The 18,954-nt window shown below is 54.1% G+C and overlaps 1 protein-coding gene across 1 annotated transcript; it reads right to left on the minus strand.

Annotated features, from left to right (window-relative positions):
• Positions 1-743: 743 nt before the first annotated feature.
• LRRC75B (leucine rich repeat containing 75B) lies at positions 744-18,722 on the minus strand. The gene is made up of 4 exons (XM_062010100.1): positions 18,429-18,722; positions 14,321-14,449; positions 11,897-12,009; positions 744-1,946 (listed from the first exon to the last, which is right to left on the minus strand). Exons 1-4 carry the CDS (start codon positions 18,684-18,686, stop codon positions 1,424-1,426), a joined length of 1,023 nt encoding a protein of 340 aa, XP_061866084.1. The 5' UTR covers positions 18,687-18,722; the 3' UTR covers positions 744-1,423.
• Positions 18,723-18,954: the final 232 nt, after the last annotated feature.

The raw sequence follows: 18,954 nt of genomic DNA on the forward strand, positions 1-18,954 counted from the left end.
GTAGGCACAGATCATTGAGAGGAACTGACTTATCAGCGAAAGTCTGGTCAGTTTATTTCTGTCAGCACCTTGCAGCATGAAGAGTGGCTGCCTACCACAAATGAACATCCATGTTTCACTGTCCTTGGAGGACTGAACCTCACCTCTGCCAATGGTACCCACTGACCATCTCCCACACTGCTCAGGCACTGCATGAGCGCTCCTTGTCCATCCTCCTGCAGTGTCTGGGCTGCTGGCTCAGTTTGTGAACAACCCGGATACTCAGACTCTGCAATGCTTCACACTCACGTCCAAGAGAACTGTTTATTATGTGCACATAGAGCATGAGCAATGTGGAAAACACTAGAAATATTGCATTGGTGGTTTGGTTCTTGGGCAGCACTGGCCACGGTGATGCAGCCACTCACGTCATGTCTGTATGAGGAACGTGCAGTGTGCCCTCAGGAGCCAAGGTGCTGTGCTCCAGTCTGGGGAGAGCCCACCTCTGGCACAGTCACCACTGGCTCCTCTGCTGCCACAAATATACCCTCAGCTGGCTGCTTTTCCTCAGTTTCACTTGGAAGTCGTCATTTTAATATAAAAGCACAGGTTTTGAAACTGATCCTACTAATCCAGAAGGCTGTTCCCCTCCCTCTCCTCCCCCCTCCTCCCATCCTGTCCCATCCCATCCCATCCCATCCCAACTCATCCCATCCCCCATGCTCCCACCAACACATACCTCCTTCCCCTCCCTCTCACCCCGGTCACACAGCAAATATCCTGATGCTGCAGTTCCAAGCCGTGTGTCCGCCCCAGCCGATGTGATCCAATGGTCTCTGACCAAGTCCCTTTGTTCAGACGTTAATACAAAACACACAATAGGAAAAAAACAAAACAAAAGGAGCCAGACACAAGAGGGAGACACACAGCCGGGCTCCGGCTCTCCTCGGCTCTCCTCGCAGCCCTTCAGCTAAGCTCCCCAGCAACTAGGCTCTTGGGGCACCTCCTTTCACAGTCAAGGCTGCAGGTCCCAAGGTCTCCAAGGTGCATGGGAAAAGGAAGAAAGGAAGTAAACTACAAGCCTGTTTCTGTTTTAGGTTCCCCCCATCCCTGTCCTGCAACCCAATGGCTGCTGGAGGATATTCTTGACTCCGACAGGTGTTTTCCCGTCTTCCAGTGAGACCCTGCCTGGGGACCAGGTTCACTGTAAGTCACTGGTTCCTCTCTGGAACGCGGGCGATGGGTTTGGCAGCGAGGGGAGGGAGTGGAGCACGTTGTGGGGGGATGGCAGGCTTTTGTCTCACAGCAGTTTGAGGGGAGATGTCAGGGAAGGCGAGAGAAAAGAGCCGAAGGCGGCCGGTAAGGCTGCCCCTGTGCTTGATGCTTGTGCTCGAGAGTCCTCCTCGGGGCAGGCTCAGCGTGCCAGCGCCAGGCTGGTGTCCAGTCACCTCTCGCAGCCCCGCTGAGAAAGAGCACGTGGCGGGGTGCTCTCTGCCAGGCCGGGCCCTGGCTGGCTGCCCTCCTGCCCGCTGCCCGCCTCCGAGTCGCAGTCCAGCGCCTCGTAGATGGTGGGCAGCGTGGTCTGCTGGCTCAGGCGCTTGCGCAGCCCCACCAGCAGCGGCTGCGGCATGGAGGAGACGTCCACGTTGTTGCCGAGGTCAACCCAGGCCAGGCAAGGGAACTTGGTCATGTCCTTCACGGCGTCAGTCAGCTCCTTCATGGTGGCCCGCGTCAGGCGGTTGCCGTTGAGGGAGAGGTGCGTGAGCCTGGGCAGCGCCCACAGGAAGGGCAGCAGCAGCCGCACCATGTCGTCGTTCAGCTCCGTGAAGCTCAGGTCCACGGAGGTGAGGTGCTCCCCGTTGCTCTGCAGGTAGTAGGCCATGCGGTGCACATCCCGCATGGTCAGGGGGATCCCTGACAAATCCATGGAGTCCTGGCTCACCTTCTTCTGCAGGCTGCTCTTCAGGCTAACGACGGGAAGCGGGGCAGAGAGAGAACATTAAGGGGACCACTCTCACCCATCTCTTGCCCATGTGAGAGCACTTGGGACAGGGAAGAATTCAATGTTAGGCAAAGGGTAATGGAGCTCACTGGGGAAACAAGCATAAGGTTTGCACCATGCCTCGGGGCAGACTGTGCCCTGTATGTTCTCAGCACTTCCTCATAAACTTTGCCAGAACTGGCCAAACACAGGATGCTCAAGTGCCCTCCACCAGCACGTGTCCAGGGGCCTGTCTGTGTGCACGTAGAGACACTCATGCACAGAAACCCAACTCAGCCAAACATGTTTTACACTGCTAGTGGGCTCTTTGCCTGCCACCTCTCCAGGTGAGTGCCAAGGTGTGTTGCAAACACAGTGCTGCAGGGCTGCTGTAGAAGAGAGCAGCAGCAAAAAGCTGAGAAATGGATACTTTGTCAGGAAAACAATCTATAGGTAAACTGCACTCCAGGAGTGGATTTACTGCATGTCCCTTTAAAGCAGCCCTTAGTTGATGAGCAGCACCTGTGGCTGCCTATTTGGGTCTCTGCGGTCAGCAGCTCATTATTTGGGATCTGCTGCAGCTGTGAGAAGGGCATAAGGGTGCTAAAAGAAAGCTGGAGAGATGGGTTCAGCTATTTCTTCTACTGTCTGTGTGGCAAGTAGAGTGAGGAAGAGGTAAGCAAGCTGTACAGTAGGCAAAGCTGTGCTATGGGGCTGTGGGGTATGCAAAGGCAGTGGCATGTTGAGTTTTATGATGGATGGTGGGCTTGTGAGAGTGTTGTGAGAAGTGGGAGCTCTGGGGCTGTAGGAGCTGGTGGGGGATCTGTTGCAGGGTTGAGTAGAAATGTGTGTTGGTGTAACACAGGAGACCCCTTAGGGTAAATGATTTTAGTATTTCTGTCCTTTTGGCTGCAGACAGCTTTAAGGATATGGGAGCCCTCGTAGGACCCTCAGTAGTGTCATTAATCACATACCCAGTGGGTCTCTAAGTGCCTTGTTGAGCTTGGGAGGAGCAGGGTGGGTTAAGAATTAACCATCAGTTTGAAGGTCCCCACTGTTCCTATCTGGCTCTCTGTAGTGTCCTGCCCAGCTGAGGCCCAGCCAGGCCCTGAGAGCAGTGGGGCCATGGGGACATGCAACTTCCTCGGCAGAGGCTGCAGCACCGCAGGAGCTCCCGTGGCAGGTGAGAACATCCCTTAGCGTTGCCAGGCCCTGGAGAGGCTACAATGCTGCCTCTGCACCTTTTCTCATGTACACAGCTTGTGGCATCCTGGAGCTTTCAGTCCTTGATAATTCCTGTGAGCGTGTGATGACTCAAGCAAAAAAATGTGCCTCAGTGCAGGCAACAGCCCCTCCCAGACACCTTCCCCACTGGCAAAGCTATAGCTGTGCCTCCCTGTGGGACTATGAGATGATAAGGCCTCAGGGCCTGCCCTGTCAGCAATCCAGCCCCCAAATTCCTGCTCTGGGTTTGGCAGCACTTTGTTCAGGCTATTTCTAAGTGCCCTTGTGCTTCCCACGGGAGTTCCCTGTGCGTGGCTGAGGCTATGTCAGCAGTGTTCATACATTTGAGCTACTGAGCTCTTGTGGTAGAGAGGTAAGAACAGTATGGAATAACTTACATTCATACCTAAAGGTTTAAAAGAGTATCATGGGTTACTTACTAAATGTTTACACTTTGCATCACCCAAACTACTCCTTAGTGGATCAAGAAGCAAGGACAGTGGTGCCTGTCTGTACCATCAAACAGCAGGGACTGAGGTTCTGGTGAGTTTAATTGGTCTGAAAGCACTGGAGTGAGTTCTCCAAAGGGCCTTCACTTGAAGATGGTATTTGATATCTCTCCAATATCAGGACTCCAGAGACATGACTGTGAAGAATTAATCAACTACACTGGTCGTAGCAGTGGTGCAGTTCTTAAACGCTGCAACAGCGGTAGGAACTGTGAGCTGTGCATGCTGCAGTCTGGGTGACACTGGGCTGGCCTCCGTTTCCCTGGTGACCCAGGGATGCTTGGTGTCAGTCCAGGCTGCCTGGGACCTGTACTTGGTCAGTTCTCCTGGAAAAACAATGGGTGCTTTCTTTTGTGTAGATAGTCACATACCCCTGGCAGGGGTGTAGCATGATCTACCATAAAAGAGTTAAGCCTGTATAAAATCTATCAGGGACTGGCCTCAAAGCTGGAAGAGTCTCAGGTCTCCCCTGGCACGCCACTGTCCTTTTAGCTGTGCCAGATGTCTCATCTGGATGTTTGATAGGGGGTACCTGTTGTTCCAGCAGAGCCAAGTGTCCATGCAGAGTGGAGGTGTGTTTCTGTCAGACTGAACAGGAAGAAATGGATCCGGAGTGCAGACCTGATGCATAGGGAAGCAGTGCCCTGTACCCAGCAGGGCCTGGGACACATGGGAGTGACCTCTGTTGGTTTAGAGTAAGGCTTTGTTAGGGGTATGGGGGATATGTCCTGTATTACAGGACAGAGAAGCACAGAGGCGAGCCTGGAATTGCTTCACTGTCTGTTTTGCACACACAAAATCTGTGGCTCCTGGCAATCCTCTTCCCCCTTGCTGACAGCCCTGGGGAGGGATACAGACAGGAGGCAGAAACACAGCCCGAGTCCTTTCTGCGGAGTGACCTGTCTGAGAGCTGCCAGTGCAGGGTGAGGATGGCAGGAGGAGAGAAGCTCTGTGCTGGTCTGTGTGCCGGTGGCTCTGCCCCTCCCGCTGTGCAGGGACTGCAGTGATCAGTCACTGACCGTGCTCTGAGCGGAGCCAGTGCCGTCTGCTGCTCTCCCCAGCGAGGAGCTGCTGCCCCAAGGAGGCTTTAATCAAGCAGACAAATTATCTTCCCGTAATTGATTCTCCAGACGGGACTGCTCCTGCCTGAATGTGCTTAAAGCCTCCTGCCCTGTGCCAGAGCCCTCCCTCCCTCCTTTGCTGGCTTGTTTTTCTTTCCTTTCCTGTGTTTTTGCAGCTTCCTTTTGCCCTCATTGCTGTACCTGCCAGGGTGATTCTGGGCCTCCTGTCTCAGCACTGGGGGCTCCTCCTGTGTTTAAGTTGTTCTCCTGCCTACAAAAATGCCTCTTGTAGGGATGTGTCCATAGAAGCCTCACACAGCCCCCAGTGCTGCAGCCAGGCTCTCGGCTCTGGTAAGTGCTGAAGCATGAGCTCTGCTACCCCCGCGTGTCCCTGGCAGCCTCCTCACCTCCAGGGTGCTTCTGTGCAGCAATGAGAGGTGCAGCCAAAGCCCATCTCTGGGGCAGGGGACCAAATAGCTGCCCACTCCTGCTCCTCAGCTGCTTTAGGGGTAAATATAGCTACTGTCTGAAAAGGGACTGAGAGATGTGGGTAGATGTTTTGTTCTGAATTATTTGACACTTGTGGTTGGGGCTTTTTTTGAGCTCTGCTGAATTGTGTTTCCTGGGGGGAAAGGGGGCACAATCCACAGGACCCCGAGGTCAGACACTTGTGCAGGAGCTGAGAAAATGCCACGTTTATTTCCAGGGAAATAGGTCATCTATTATCCCCAAATTTCTGCCAGAAAAATAGGCTTAAAGTTTGCTTCAGCTGCAGAGGCCTCCTTCTTTGTGCAAGACAAAACAGCTACTTAGCGACGTGGCTGGTGCCTGAGGGACTCCTGGGCAGCAGCTGCCAAGCCCCTGAGGCTGCATTAATCTCTGCATTAACCTCATGCCACAGCAACCCCTGCTGTGTGTGCATCATAAATGTCAGCATTGGCATTAGGCAAGGATGTGGCTCCTGGTGCAACGGGGCAGAATGTTTGTGCTATCTGCAGCGAGCTTAGAGAGGAAACAAACCCCCACTCTCTCAGATGCTGGAGAAATGGCTGCAAGTGAGAAACGTTGTATAACTTAAAGCAAGAAGTGAGGAGAGTCAGCAGCCCCACTGCCTGCCCAGCCCCAGGTGCAGCATCCAGGGAGGAATGGTGCTGTCTATGCCTAAGGATCAGTGTCCTGCTTGCAGCCTGAGTCTGCCCCCTGTAAGGCATGAGAGCTCTTCCAGATACATCTCCTGGTTTCTCATGCAAAACAAGCTGTTCCCTGCATCATTCCCAACTCCCTCCTTGGAGTCTGCCCTTCATCTCTGATCCCTCCCCTGGGTGCTACTCGTCCCTGCAGCAGGCATTGCCCAGCTGTGCCCAGACTGCACCAGGATCTCTTCCTGTTTTATATTGTTCCTGCCTCCTGGGAACGTAGCTGCTATAAGCAAATTCAGAGCTTTTCCTGAGATGAAGTGAACTGCTACTTGTTTATCTCCAAGACCTGTCCCAAGGGCCATAACCCTTGGGTCCTCTTCCAGGTGCTTCTTTGAGTCCATGAAGGTGAGGGTTCAGGATAGTTCATTAGCACTCAATCCCTACAACTCCTTGCTCATCAGCTAAATTCTCTGGTGGCTGCAGGAAAGCGGTGTCGTAGCTCCTGATTGCAGCTCTGGTGAGAACTGCAGCAGCCACAGTGGTGCTTGACCTCCTGTTGGCTTTGTGGGGTTTGGAGGAGCTTGTGCAGCCCAAGAATGTTGGGGTTCTGAGGTCCCAGCCTCATTTCCTTGTCTCCATGCCATGGAGAGAGGCTGGGAGGAGACAGTAAGAGACAGACAGGATTTCAGTAATGAGGGATGGCCACTACTCTCTGCCTGTCCCTCTAGAGAAATACCAGCACACTCTCTCTCTCTTTACATTTAATTTGATTCCAAATGTAACATATTCCTGATGCCAGAGAACTCTCATCCCTGTGTACCCCCTCCTTCATTAACAGGTACTGCCAGCAGTGGCTAATTAACCCTGAGTCAGGTATCTCTTGGCTGCTGTTCCTTGCATCGAACCCAGCGATGAGCACGTTTGGATGGCTCCTCTGCTCTGGGCAACGATTCAGGAGATGGACTCCATGCTCTTTAATCGCCTGCTTAGCATAATCTGCTTGCTTTGCTTCCCTGGGCACAGGGTGCTGCTGTGCAGGACTGGCTTCAGCTGCCTCTAGTGTGACACCAAAGAGGAAGGAGAAGCCTTAAAAGCACTGCCCTGGCCTCCCCCAGCTGGAGCTGCTCTGAGGCACCTCTGTAAAGGTGGAGGCAGTGCACAAATAGGCCACTTCCATATGAAGTCCCTTAGGCATATCCCAGAACTCCTACCCAAGCTCCTTCCATTGGCAAGGGGAGATTCCCCCACCATGGAGAGAAGAGAGCGCAGCAGGAGCCTTCCTCCCACCACCTCCTGAAACAGGGATCTGGATATGCACATCTCCTCCTCCTGGCTCTGCTGTCATCTCCACTCTGCCCTTGAAGATGTCTTCAAGAGAACCCTTGGCCTTCCTCCTGCTGCCACTTGAGCCATCCACCACCTCTGTTTCCTCACTGTTTCCATATCCCCTAGCAAAGCAGGGAATAATGCCACTGGCACACTGCGAGTGTCATGCATCAGCCTATGTCCCTGTCAGATCTTCAGCTGTGTAAGTCATGAAGGCACAAGGTCTCTTCTGGTTCTTTTTAACTGCCATCTGCCACCCAGGCTCTGCTGTTTCACTCATGGCCTCTTTCTGTCCAAATGTCCTGCTTCTCCTGCCTGTCAGTGCTGGACTTTCTCTTCTGATCTGTAGCAGATCTGCCAAGCTGCTGGGAACCCAGATCATTGGTAGTGTCTGGGTCTCCCTGCTCTGTGAGATGAGGGGTGGGGACAGTTCCTGCCTCTCTCCACACTTTGTTCCCCACTTCATGTCTGTCCACTGACCTTTCTGTGAGAAGCAGCTTCTTGAAATCTTGTGTGAGGCAGTTTCTGTACTCCCCATATGACTGTTTCCATGTGGCTTTAGTTAACTGGTATGCTCTATCTTGGCTTCCTATCTCTAAAGCAGGAATGACAGTGCCCATTTACCCTATTGCATAAGGCTGCCATGAATAGTTAATATTCACCTCATGCCATGTGAGGGCCAGGATCTAATCTGCCAGTGCTGTCGCCCACAGCCCTATGTGATGTTTTCAAGAAAGAAAAAAAACCCACACCCAAAGCCCTTTAGAGCTGTTTCATTGCAGTGTTCTAGACAAAGTGCTTTCACTGCATTTTAAAAGTGCATCTAATGCTGCAGAGTCTGAGCAATGCACATCAATAACTGAGAAAGGGAGCCCAGAAGGATACCGTGTTCTCACCTGGCTTTGGATTAGCCAAGATGAAATTTGCTCAGATGAGCAAATAAAACCCTGGTGAGGCTGATCAAAAGGAAAGCCCAGCTGTGTGCTGTTTGGGAGTTATCATTATCAACAAAGGCACACGACTGTCTTTGCTCTGCCATCAACAGTTACTGTGTGAAAAATCTGTGGGTTTTCTGTGCCAGGCACACCCTGCTTGTAAAGATCATCTTGTGTTTACTGCCTGTGTGTTTTGAGGATTCAGGTTTAACCTTTGCTCTCAGGAAAGGAAGCAGTCACACTCAAGTAGCCAGCTCTGGGGATGATGCAAGTGGAAGACACCTAAGGTTCCCTCGCAGCTTTGCCAAGACAGCTCAGTTGGAATCCACAGTGTCTCAACTGTGGTACGAGCTGTGATCCAGCTCCCCAGACAAAGGCTGCCTTCACCTGCTGCCTCTGCCCTCTCAGCTGCACCCCCATGGGGCTTTGCCCTCAAAGCATTGCAGCCCTTGGATTCAGGAATGCAGATGCTGGTCCTTGCACCAGAGTGTGTAGTTCTCCTGTAGTGCTGAATTAAGGAAGTCTCAGAATCTCTGAAAACAAGAATTAATAACATCCAGAAATCCTGCATCTGTCAAAATACCCCAGAAGGGGTGTTGAGAGCCTAGAAAGCCTCTGTCCGTAGAGAGGAGCATTTCTTAATCCATTTCTGTTTACACTATAAAGGTCAGTTTAATGAGGAAGTGAAGCTGGAGTTACCCACCCCTCCAGAGCTCATTGTGCTCGGTGAGTGTGAGGGGTCTGTACAACTGCAACGTGGCGCTAAACCTGAGCTCCTGCTAGGATGGAAAAGGACTGACAGGTGTGCAATAAAGTCATGCTGGTCCCTGCTGTGGAAAGCTTATCCTCCTGTTCTTTAGTTCTCAATTTTGAAATCCTGCAGTACATTCCCCAGTGCTGACCTTGCCTCGGGGGTGAGGCAGCCAGCCCATGCAGGGCCAGCAGCACAGAGTGCAGGCTGGGGCTGGAGGCTGCACGCCTGAGACAGAGTTAGGCAGAAAAAGAGAGTGCAACCCCTTGCTCTCAGTGTGGCAAACCTGGCTGAGGATCACCTGGTCAGCTGAAATAGTCTCTTTGGCTGACTGCACAGCTGGGGCATTGCCAACCCTTCCCTGTACAAGGCAGAGAGGCATTGCCAGGAATGCCCTAGCATGGATGCAGAGGGCAAACTGCCTCCCAGCATCACCTCTGATAGTTTAATGGGACAGAAAAAGCAGAGGCAGCCTAGACTGGATGTCTCCTTCAGCCACTGTTGCCCTTAAGCTGCTGTGCTGAAATGAGCTTTCACCTGCTTTGGCCCAGGGCACTCAGCTGCTCAGGCCATGTGGCCTGGCTTCTCCCAGGCTAGGGCCATGTGCCAGATTCCTGTTAGTAGCTTTTAGAGGAATGGCTAAAGAGGATGAGCAGCAGCCCAGTGTCTCCTGTGAGGCACCCTGCACCTCACTGCAGCCAGAGCCTTGTGCTCGACATAGAATCATAGAATGGTAGGGGTTGGAAGGGACCTTTAGAGATCATCTAGTCCAACCCCCCTGCAGAAGCAGGTTCACCTAGATCAGGTCATATAGGCAGTGGTGGGTGCAGGGGGCACCTCTGCAGTGAGGAGCAGGTTAAGGGTGAAGGATGTCTAGAGGAACCTATCTCTGAGTGTCTGATACTTTTCTAGCTCAGTCCATTTACTGTCTGGTTGGACTTTATAGCACAAGGCTGTTCCTGCTTGGTGGAAGCATGATGGGCTCTTAATGGAGCTGACAGTTCCAGCTGTCCTGGCATTGCTGTGTATCAAAACAGGAGAGCTGGGAGACATGTATCTTACCCTTTCTGCATTATCAGCTCAGGTGTGTACTTGCTGGATGTTCTGGGTCCCACTGAGAGCAGATGGGGACATTACTACAGTTAGTTGTTTTCTGCCCACCTGGTTTGGTGTCTGGCAGTGAGAGGAACTCCTGATGCATGATCAGGCTCCAGCAGTGCAGGTCCTCTCCATCTCCCATGCCTCATCTCCATAACAGCCCAAATGTAATTAAAACCTGGCAGATGCTCTAAGCTCTCTGGATGGCTGGGCTCGTTAATTATCTCCTGGGCCCATCTGACATGCTGCCAGGAAGCAGAACTCGCATCTCAGAGGAGAACAAGGGGGTCCTGCATCAGCTCTGGGAAGGCCAGAAGCCAAAGCCCAGGAGATTGCAAAAGCAAGAGGAGAGTTTTGTTCCTGAATGCTATCTCCAGGCACTGCTGTCCTAAATCCCCACTAGATTTTAGAAATGCTGCTGCTACACCCATGCTTTTTATGGGCCTTTGAAGGCAGGAAGGGTACAAACCAAGAGCAGAGGTTCAGAGACAGAGATGATAGCAAAATACTCCCACTAGCAGACAGAGGGAAGTGGAGAATCAGGTAAAAACAGCCTGGCTGGACAAAATTAGGCCTCAGTATCTTCAAATGAAGCAGCTATTTGTTGTCTCCTGCTACTGGCAATGTCCAATGCCTCAGGTGCCAGCTCTGCAGGTGCCTGTTGCTGCACACTGCAAACCAGTTCCTCTCCAGTCTCAGGAAGTTCTGCTGCTTAGTATTTAATCAGAAATATTTTGTGCTTTGTGTAATACCTTTCATCTGGGCCTGGCTGCTGGGCAGGGCCACCCACTTTAGACCTGTGTTTCCCTCCATGGCCCATTGCCTTGTTCTCTTCCTCCTCGTGCTCACAGATGCTCTGAACCTGGCCGATACTTCAGGCCTGACCCATCTTGTGTAGGATTGGAGCTCGTGAGGCCCAGAGCTCTTCCTCTGGCTGCAGACCCACTCTGTGGTGGTAACAAGAGATGCTGAGTTTGCAGTAGACAGTCCTCTGGGCTGGTACATGTATCAAAGACTCTGACAGTCTCAGGGAAGCCTAAGGCCATTCTCAGAGTGCTGCTGATTCTGTGGTTTTTACCCAGTCCTATATTTATTCCTGTGTAGCTAATGGGGCTGACATGAGCTCTGTCCTTAATCATTCCTCTGTCTTTCCTTCAGCAGTGGTGCTCTATGTCACAGGAACAGGTTTTGCTCAAAGAAAATGAGCATGAGAGGGGTGGATTTGACAGAAGTAGAGATTGCTCTTTATGTGGTTAGAAAAGGCAGCAAGTGTCAAGGAGAGAACAAGTGTGGGTGTCTGGATATGTCTATAGTAGTGGAAAGCAGCTGCCATCCGGCTGTCAGTGGCCAATGTGCTTTGGGTTGGGCTCCCCATGCGTGAGGCTCTGCACCATCCTACGTCCCTCTCCTGGTCCTGGCAGAGATGTGGGAGGTGAGGAGGGGCAGCCACTTCTCTGACAGCCACCCCAAAGTGGTTCCTCCTGAGCAGGATGAGCAGATGGGCTAGTGCCTCCTCGTGGGAGAGCTTCCCCTCAGGCACGGAGGTGTTACTGAGATAGACAAGGAGGGATGCTGAGCTGGGGCTGGCTGAGCTCGGCCCAGGGCGGGTACCCCTGAGGCCCAGCTTTGGCTGTGCTCTGGGGCAGAGCCCCAGAGAGGGAGAGGCTGAGGAGCTATGGGACTAGAGAAAAAGGAGCAAATAGCAAAGCAGATGGAGAGGGGTGTTGGCACTGCCCCCCGTGCTGTTTGGCTGCGGTCTCCTCCGGGACTGAGCAGCCCACCAGCCCTGTCCTGCACCCAGAGGGGCAGCAGTGGCAGCCCAGTGCTGGGCTGCAGCAGTTTCTCGTGGCAGAGCCCCCTGTGCCCATCCCCACTGTCCCCCCAGCTCCTTACCATGCCTGGGACTTCCTGCGGGGCAGCCCGTGCCGGTGCCACTTGGAGTGGGGGGTTAAGTGGTAAATCAGCTGCCGGCAGATTCTGTCCGAGGACTTCCAGGGGTCATAGTCCTAAAAGCAAAGGGACAGCTTAGCTTCTGCCTGCAGCACAGCAGAACAGGGGCAAGGGGGAGGAGAGGGAGATGGGACAGGATTGGAGGGGTACTGGAGCAGGGGCAGGTGTATCAGGGAGGAGATGAGGGAGAGAGGATGAAAGAGGAATGCCAAGAAGGCCCGAGATGCCTCTGCCATGTGCCGTCTCCTGACGTGGAGGAGGAGCAGCAGGAGCCCTGCACTACCAGGAAGGACCCCAAACTACTAGCCAGCATGTTCCTGCCCAGAGTGGGGCTACAATTTCACATCCTGCCCAGGGGCAAGTGGAGCTCAGAAGCTGGGATCGTTTCTCAGAGCTGTGGTGGGGGCTCTGGCTGTAGGCCAAGCAACAGCCAGGAAGGCAGAGGTGGCTGACAGTGCAAGAGGGCTCTGTGCAGGGACCTCCTACACCCTTTCCTTCAAAAAAGCCCAGTGTGGGGACAGCATGGGTGCCCCAGCTCCTCACTGCTGGATCCTCAGCAGCATCCCACCCCCACTTGCACAGACAAGCTGCCAACTTATTGTGTTACAGGACTGTACTAAATTTCTATCTGTTACCTTCTTGTCATACTCCTCAAACTCTGAATAGTCTTTGGACTGGCTGTCTGTTACCCTGATGTGGAAAGTCAGCACCCTTGCCCCATCCCTGAGGTGTTTCTTGCTGTGAGATATATGCCCTGGGGCATCCCTGCTCTGCCTGCAGCAGCTCACTGACTGTGTTCCCTCTTGGGCTCCAGCTGGGAGGTGCTAGGACAGGGAACCAGCAAGTTCCCCAGACTCAATCTCATTTCCTTGAAGTCCATTCTGCTGCTGGAGGCTTGAGTTTGGAAGCTCCCCCCTGCCAGCAGGAACTCATCAGGAAAGATGGCACCAAAATGGTTGCTGCCTTTCTGGCTCCAGTACAGGAGCTGGCACAGTGCTCTGCAGGGCTCTGCTGGCTCACAATTGGGAATTACCCTCCTGTTCCTTCCCAGTCTGTTAGTAGAAATGAAGTCAGAGAGGGGACCTGGCTGAGCCCCCTGACCTGTCAGGCAGTCCCAGCCCTAATGCCAGCAGGGCTCGAGGGATGTGGTCTCCTGTTGGCTTTGAGGGGCAGCTCAGGTGCTCAACATCTTCCTTAGGAATGGGGAAAACTCTCCATATAAAAGCACCTATGTCAGTGCAGGTCAGCACACGTATTTAAGGCATGAAAATGGAGGGGGTGTTACCCCTTCCCTGCCCTGCTGCCTGGAAGATAACCCCCTCGTGAGGCTGGGGGAACAGGTCAGATCAAGGGACATACAGCTAAAAGGCACTGCTGCTGCAACCCTCCTCCTTCCTTTTTAGATGCTTATCAAATTGACACCCAAGTCATACTTGAAAAGATTTTTTTTTCCAGGCTCCACTGGAGCCCAGTGATTGTGACTAAACTTTGGCTAAAAGCAGTTTGTTGAGACCTGAGTGGTTGATTGTTATCAGAGAGCCTCAGGAGATGGCACCAGAGGTTAGAAATGCCACTGATTTACACCAGGCATTCCTTGGTTTCCCCAGGGCACTGCTCTTTGCTCTGAGCTGTGTGTGCATAAGATCTTTTTCTGAATAAAGAAATTCACTCTACTGCTCTCCCTACAGAGCAGACATGACAAAGCCTGATGAGCAAATGGATGTATTGAAAGTGTCTGTGGTGGCAAATGATAATGGAAGTGGATGCTGGTGTTGCAGTGGAAACTGGTATCTGTGATGTTCACCCTTAGCCTTGCCTTTCTTTGTCTCTTCTCTCCTCATTCTCTGAAGGGAAGTGCCAGAGTAGCACAGGGATTCTGTACATTAACACATTTGCTCCCTGCACCCTGAGTTGTAATATATTGCTCCAGCACTGTTCTTTACTCAGGGTTTAGCGTAGTTACACATACAGCAAAGGGCCTGGGAAGAGAGAGGCAGCAGGCTGGGCAGAGATGTAGAGGTCTCCCTTCCCCCTGAAGCCCATAAACCATCTGCTCTGAACCTCTGGGGCATAGCAGTGACTATGGCACCACCATCTACCCTGTAAGCTTTTATCTGGCCTGTACCCTGTCATCAAGTTTACTTTTGGCACAGAAAGCAGGTTCCTGGTTCCTGCATGTGCAACCAGCCCCACTTCAGCTGCATTCTTAACTGATTTCTCCAGAGATGAATCCAATGATCTCTACACCCCTCTAAGGGCACTGGGCTGCTTCAGAAGGAGCCCCAGCTGGCACCAGCCCCCTATCAGGACTGTCTTTGCATCGGTGCTCTGTTGCAAAGTACCCATGGAGCTGAGGGAAGGGCTCACCTTTTTGGGACACTGCAGGTCTCTGGCGAGGCTCATCAGCAAGTCATGGGAGATGGGATCCACCAAGTTGAGGAAAGTGGCATTTTTGTAGAGCACTTCATTGAGGAAGGTTCCTTCCAGTCCCAGGTCCTACAAGAGAAGCAGTCAGAGACACAGGCTGCCCTGGAGCTGTGACTGTGACATGGTCAGAGAACAAGAGTAAAATCCCAATGAGGTGCCTGCTGGGTGCTTGGTACAGGGGAGGCAGCTGTGTCTGACCCAGGAGGGCTGTGCTGGGGGCAGCCACAGAGCTGAGGGAGATGCACTGTAAGCTGAGCAAAGATCTAATATGTCACACAGTTATTACTATCAGGAGCTACCAGAGAGCTGTGGGAAAAAAACCCAAACAGCTGCATCCAGGAAAGAGAGATCAGACACTGACCTGAAAACACCCAGGGGCAGGAAAATATACCCCAGGAGTAAAATGTAGAACAAAAAAGCTGCCTAGTAGGCATAGTGCTGGGTTTGATTCATTTGACAAGGATAGCTCAGCTGAGGAAAGAAACAAATCTTGTGCCTGTTCTGTATGCTGCTGCTAGGAGAAATGAATAAGCAAATGGGTGCCCCATATGTTCACACTGCTCCACTGAATGTGAGCTCCAGGCACCACCCAGTGAAAGATGCACCGAGAGGGCGGGGGGAAATCTGGGTATATGCACGTCCATCACCATCGGGGATGGAGCCATAGCTGGGGTGGGATCTTAACCCTCAGCAGCAATGAGAGCCAGGGCTGTGTCCACACTCTGCTGCTCTGGATGCACTCACATTGAGCAAGAGCACGATACCAGTGACCCTGGCCACAGGTCTGGTGGAGAAAGGAGAAGGTATCACTGTGTGCACACAGATGATACCTGTAAGCAACCAAGGAACCCAAGCACTGGCCATGTCCTGAGGGACAGGCAGCCCTGGGCAGAGCCAGAGTTGGCTGGGGGCCAAGGAGTGCAGCATGGCAGTGTGCCAGTGTCCCCCTTCTCCGTAAGGCTTCAGGGAAACAGAGCCTCCTACACCGAGTGTGTGTGCCCAGCTGAAGCAGGCTGAGGGTGGCATGGCTGGGCAGGCAGCAGGGGATGGTGCAGCAGTAATTACACTCCTCTGACTGGAGCTGTCCTGTTAAGATGAATCTCCATTCCCATTATAAATCCTGCCTGTGAGGGCTTTATAAATAATAGAGCTGTAAATAGTCACTTCATGTTGATAGCCCATAAGTTCTTAGCCCAGAGGCAATTTCTGGTTCAGCTTACTGATTTCACTCACTCTCTTTTTCTTGGAAAACTTTGTACCACCTGAAGGGTGGCTGCAGATAGCAGGATATTGTAAGCCTTGCCAGTGCAGCTGGCTTAGTGCTGTTATCTTAGAAATGACACTTGGCCATTGTCTCAGCACAGGGAAATCAGACTGTACCAGTCTTTTTGCTGGATTAGGACTAACATCTCCCCAAGCTCTGGCTGAGCAGTGCCCGCTGTGGGGAGCAGGGCAGCTGGGCATTGCCCATGTTGCTCAGATGATGTGCAGCAGAGCTATCCCAGTGCACTCACAAGAGGTGAACACCTGAGAGTGTGCCTGGGGTTTGCACCTGGTCTCTGGGCACTCTTCTAAAGCACAGGGGGCTTGCAGCTCTCTTGTGCATCTGCTTCTGCCTGGCTTGTTGGATTTACTTTATTACACCCTCCTGTCTGTCCCATGGCTGCAGACCACAGGTTAGAAGCCACTGGCAGGCAGAGTTCCATCCTGTGGTCCATCTTCAGGGCTGGAGAAGGTCTGTGTGTGGGGAGCAGCAGGAGGGACACACAGCAGCCCCGGCCCACTGCTCAGCCTGAGCATGTCTGCCCACTCAAGGAGGTTGTGATTCCAGTCCCACCATTGCTTTGCCTTCTCGGAGGTGTTTGCAGCCTGGCCCACAGACCAGCAATGAGGTATGGTCTTCAATATCCTCCCTGTCCCCTGGAGTGAACATGGTATCTCTCTCTTTACAGGTACCAAGCAGCCCCTCTCCTGGGACCCCTTGAGCCGTGCCTCCTGAGCACTGCCCCTGCCGAGGTGAGCCAGCCTGTGCTGGGGAGTGGGCTGGGAACCATGCTAGGGACAGGGCTGGGGGCTGCCATCCATTGAGCAGTGAGGGAACCTTGCAAGTGAGAAAGAAGGATGATGCTGGTACTCTTAGAAACTGACACTGGAGGTGTTGGGAGGGCTGTGTCTGACTGCAGGACCACAGTGGGGCTGACGGTTGTACTGTGATACACGTTACCGTGGGATTTCTGCTTCTGAGCTCTGAGCACCCAACCAGATGGAGGCTTTGGGGAGGTGTTGGATGGGCTCTGTCTTACTTGACAGAGGAAGGCTGTGTTGTGACTACAAGTTGTGTCCCCCACTGCTCTGTTGTGAACAGCTCAGCAGAGGGTCACTGTTTTAACATGGACAGGCAGAGGTGGGGACCAGGATTAACAAGGGGAACTGGAAAGGCAGTGGACAAAGTGTGAGTGTTCAGGATGTTCAGATGTTGGGAAGCTGAGTGGAGAACTGATCCTGAAAGCAGCTGGCAGGCTCCACTGATGGAGGGCTTAGAAATGACCCTCCATTCCAGATGGCTCTGTCTTAGTACTGAAACCCTGGCTGTTCACAGATGGACCTTCTGGAGACCTCCAGGGTCTGTGGGGGATTTCAGTGCTTCAGTCTCAAGGAGAGACTGCGCAGTTCAGAAAATGACATGCTGTAGCTCTGGCCTCTGGCACAGCCTACAGAGGTCTGTTCATGTTACATCACTACATTCATGAAGTGATGGTTGCCTCTCCTCCTTCATAAGCTTCTCACAACGCTGCCTTTTCAAAACCGCCGTTGAAATCTTGTTTGACCCTTCTCTGCCATTCTGGTGCACACATCGAGGCTCTCTGCTGAGGGTCTACCTGCCTGCATGTGTGGCAATAACAGTATTTGTGGTTCTGGTGACTTATCTTCATGTGAAGGTTCTGAGTGACAGGGCTTAGTGATGGGCTTGGCAGTGTGAGGTCAGTGTTTGGACTTGATGAGCCAACTGAAATGATTCTGTGATTCTATAATGCTAAGGCAGTGGACAGGAAAAATAGAGATGTAGTGTGTGGTCCTGTAAATTAAGTGTGCAGAACCCAGGATGTTGAGACAGGGCTGATGTGCAGCTCCCTGCAGCTGGAGGCAACCCAGCAAGCCAGCCCCCTGCCTGGAGCCAAAGCCAGCCCCTGCCCACCCTACTCACACCCAAAGGTTATTTGCCACTGTGGTGAGAAACTCAGTTTGTTCCCAAGGTAAAGGGGGTCATTATCTAATGAAGCAACATGATAAGCTAAGAACTTAGTCGGAGCAGGAGGGAGGATTTCTCGTGTGCTGAATTGCCCGCAGTCTGGGGGAGGTGAGTGTGCCTGGAAAGCGCTGTAGGGCTGAGGAGCTGCCTGTGTGCCAGCAGCACAGCTCCCTGCCAGCGGCACGGCTCTGGCCTCAGCATCGCTTTGGCACGGCACCGTCTGCACACGGGCTTTGCTGTTCCTGAATGGCGGCAGACAGAAACAACCTCCCTCGGATACACTGACCCCTTCACCTCTCCTCTCAGCCTAGACTGTCCCAGAGGTCCTCTCCAAAACCATTCTGGCGTCTCCCAAAGGCAGGTCTCGTCCGGCCTGGCTGGGCTGGCACAACGGGACGTGGCGGCAGTGGCATTTCTCGAGGGAGCATCGACCCCAGGGGCGGGCACGGAGGGGCGCAGATGGCACGGCTGAGGCTCGGCCACCCCTTCCCCCGCTGCAGCACAGCCCTCGGCCGCTCCTCCGGCCCCTCTCCCCGCCCCGGGGCCGCGCAGGTGCCCTCGCCCCGGCGGGGACAGGGGCTCGGGGCGGGCGTCGCCTCCCGCAGCCGCCGCCGGATGGAGCCCGGCGGGTCCCGCACCGCCGCGGCGGGCGGCGGCGGCACAAAGAGCCGAGCCCGACCCCGGCTCGCCCGGGAGCGCTGCGAACTCCCCGCAGCGCACGGGGGGCACCGCGGCCCCGGCCCGCACGGCCCTTTGTGGCCGGCCCCGCCCGCCGGTCCCGGGCCCCGCAGCACTTGCCTTCCTGAGCAGCCGGAGGATGTGCACGGCGTGGTCCCGCTTGTGCTCCCGGATGGTGGCCTGGATCTCCCGCAGCCACCCCACCCGCCGCACGTAGGGCGCGGGCGAGGCTTTCCGCAGCACCCCGGGCAGCTTCTGCGGGTGCGGCAGCAGCGAGGAGAGGTGGAAGTCGCCGCGGCCGCCCTCCAGCCGCCCGGCGCCGGGCTCCTCGGGGCTCTCCTCCTCCAGGCTGCTCTGCCGGCTCAGCCGGGAGCCCATGGCCGCGCCGCCGCCGCTCCGGACCGGGCGGCACCGGGCTGTGGGCCGGGGGAGGCGCCGGTGGAGGCGGGGGGTCCGGCCGGCTCCGCCCCGGCTGCCGGTGCTCCCCGGCGGGCGGCTGCCGGCGCTCCCGGCGCTCCCGGCGCAGCGCCGCCCCGGGGGTGCAGCCCCCACCGGCCCCAGCCCGGGCAGCCGCCGCTGCCGGGGGATGCTCGGCCGAGAGGACAAAGAGAGCGGACGCTGCTGGGACGGTTCCTCGCGTCCAGGC

This window comes from Colius striatus, chromosome 17, assembly GCF_028858725.1.
Source record: "Colius striatus isolate bColStr4 chromosome 17, bColStr4.1.hap1, whole genome shotgun sequence".
Lineage (NCBI taxonomy): Eukaryota > Metazoa > Chordata > Aves > Coliiformes > Coliidae > Colius > Colius striatus.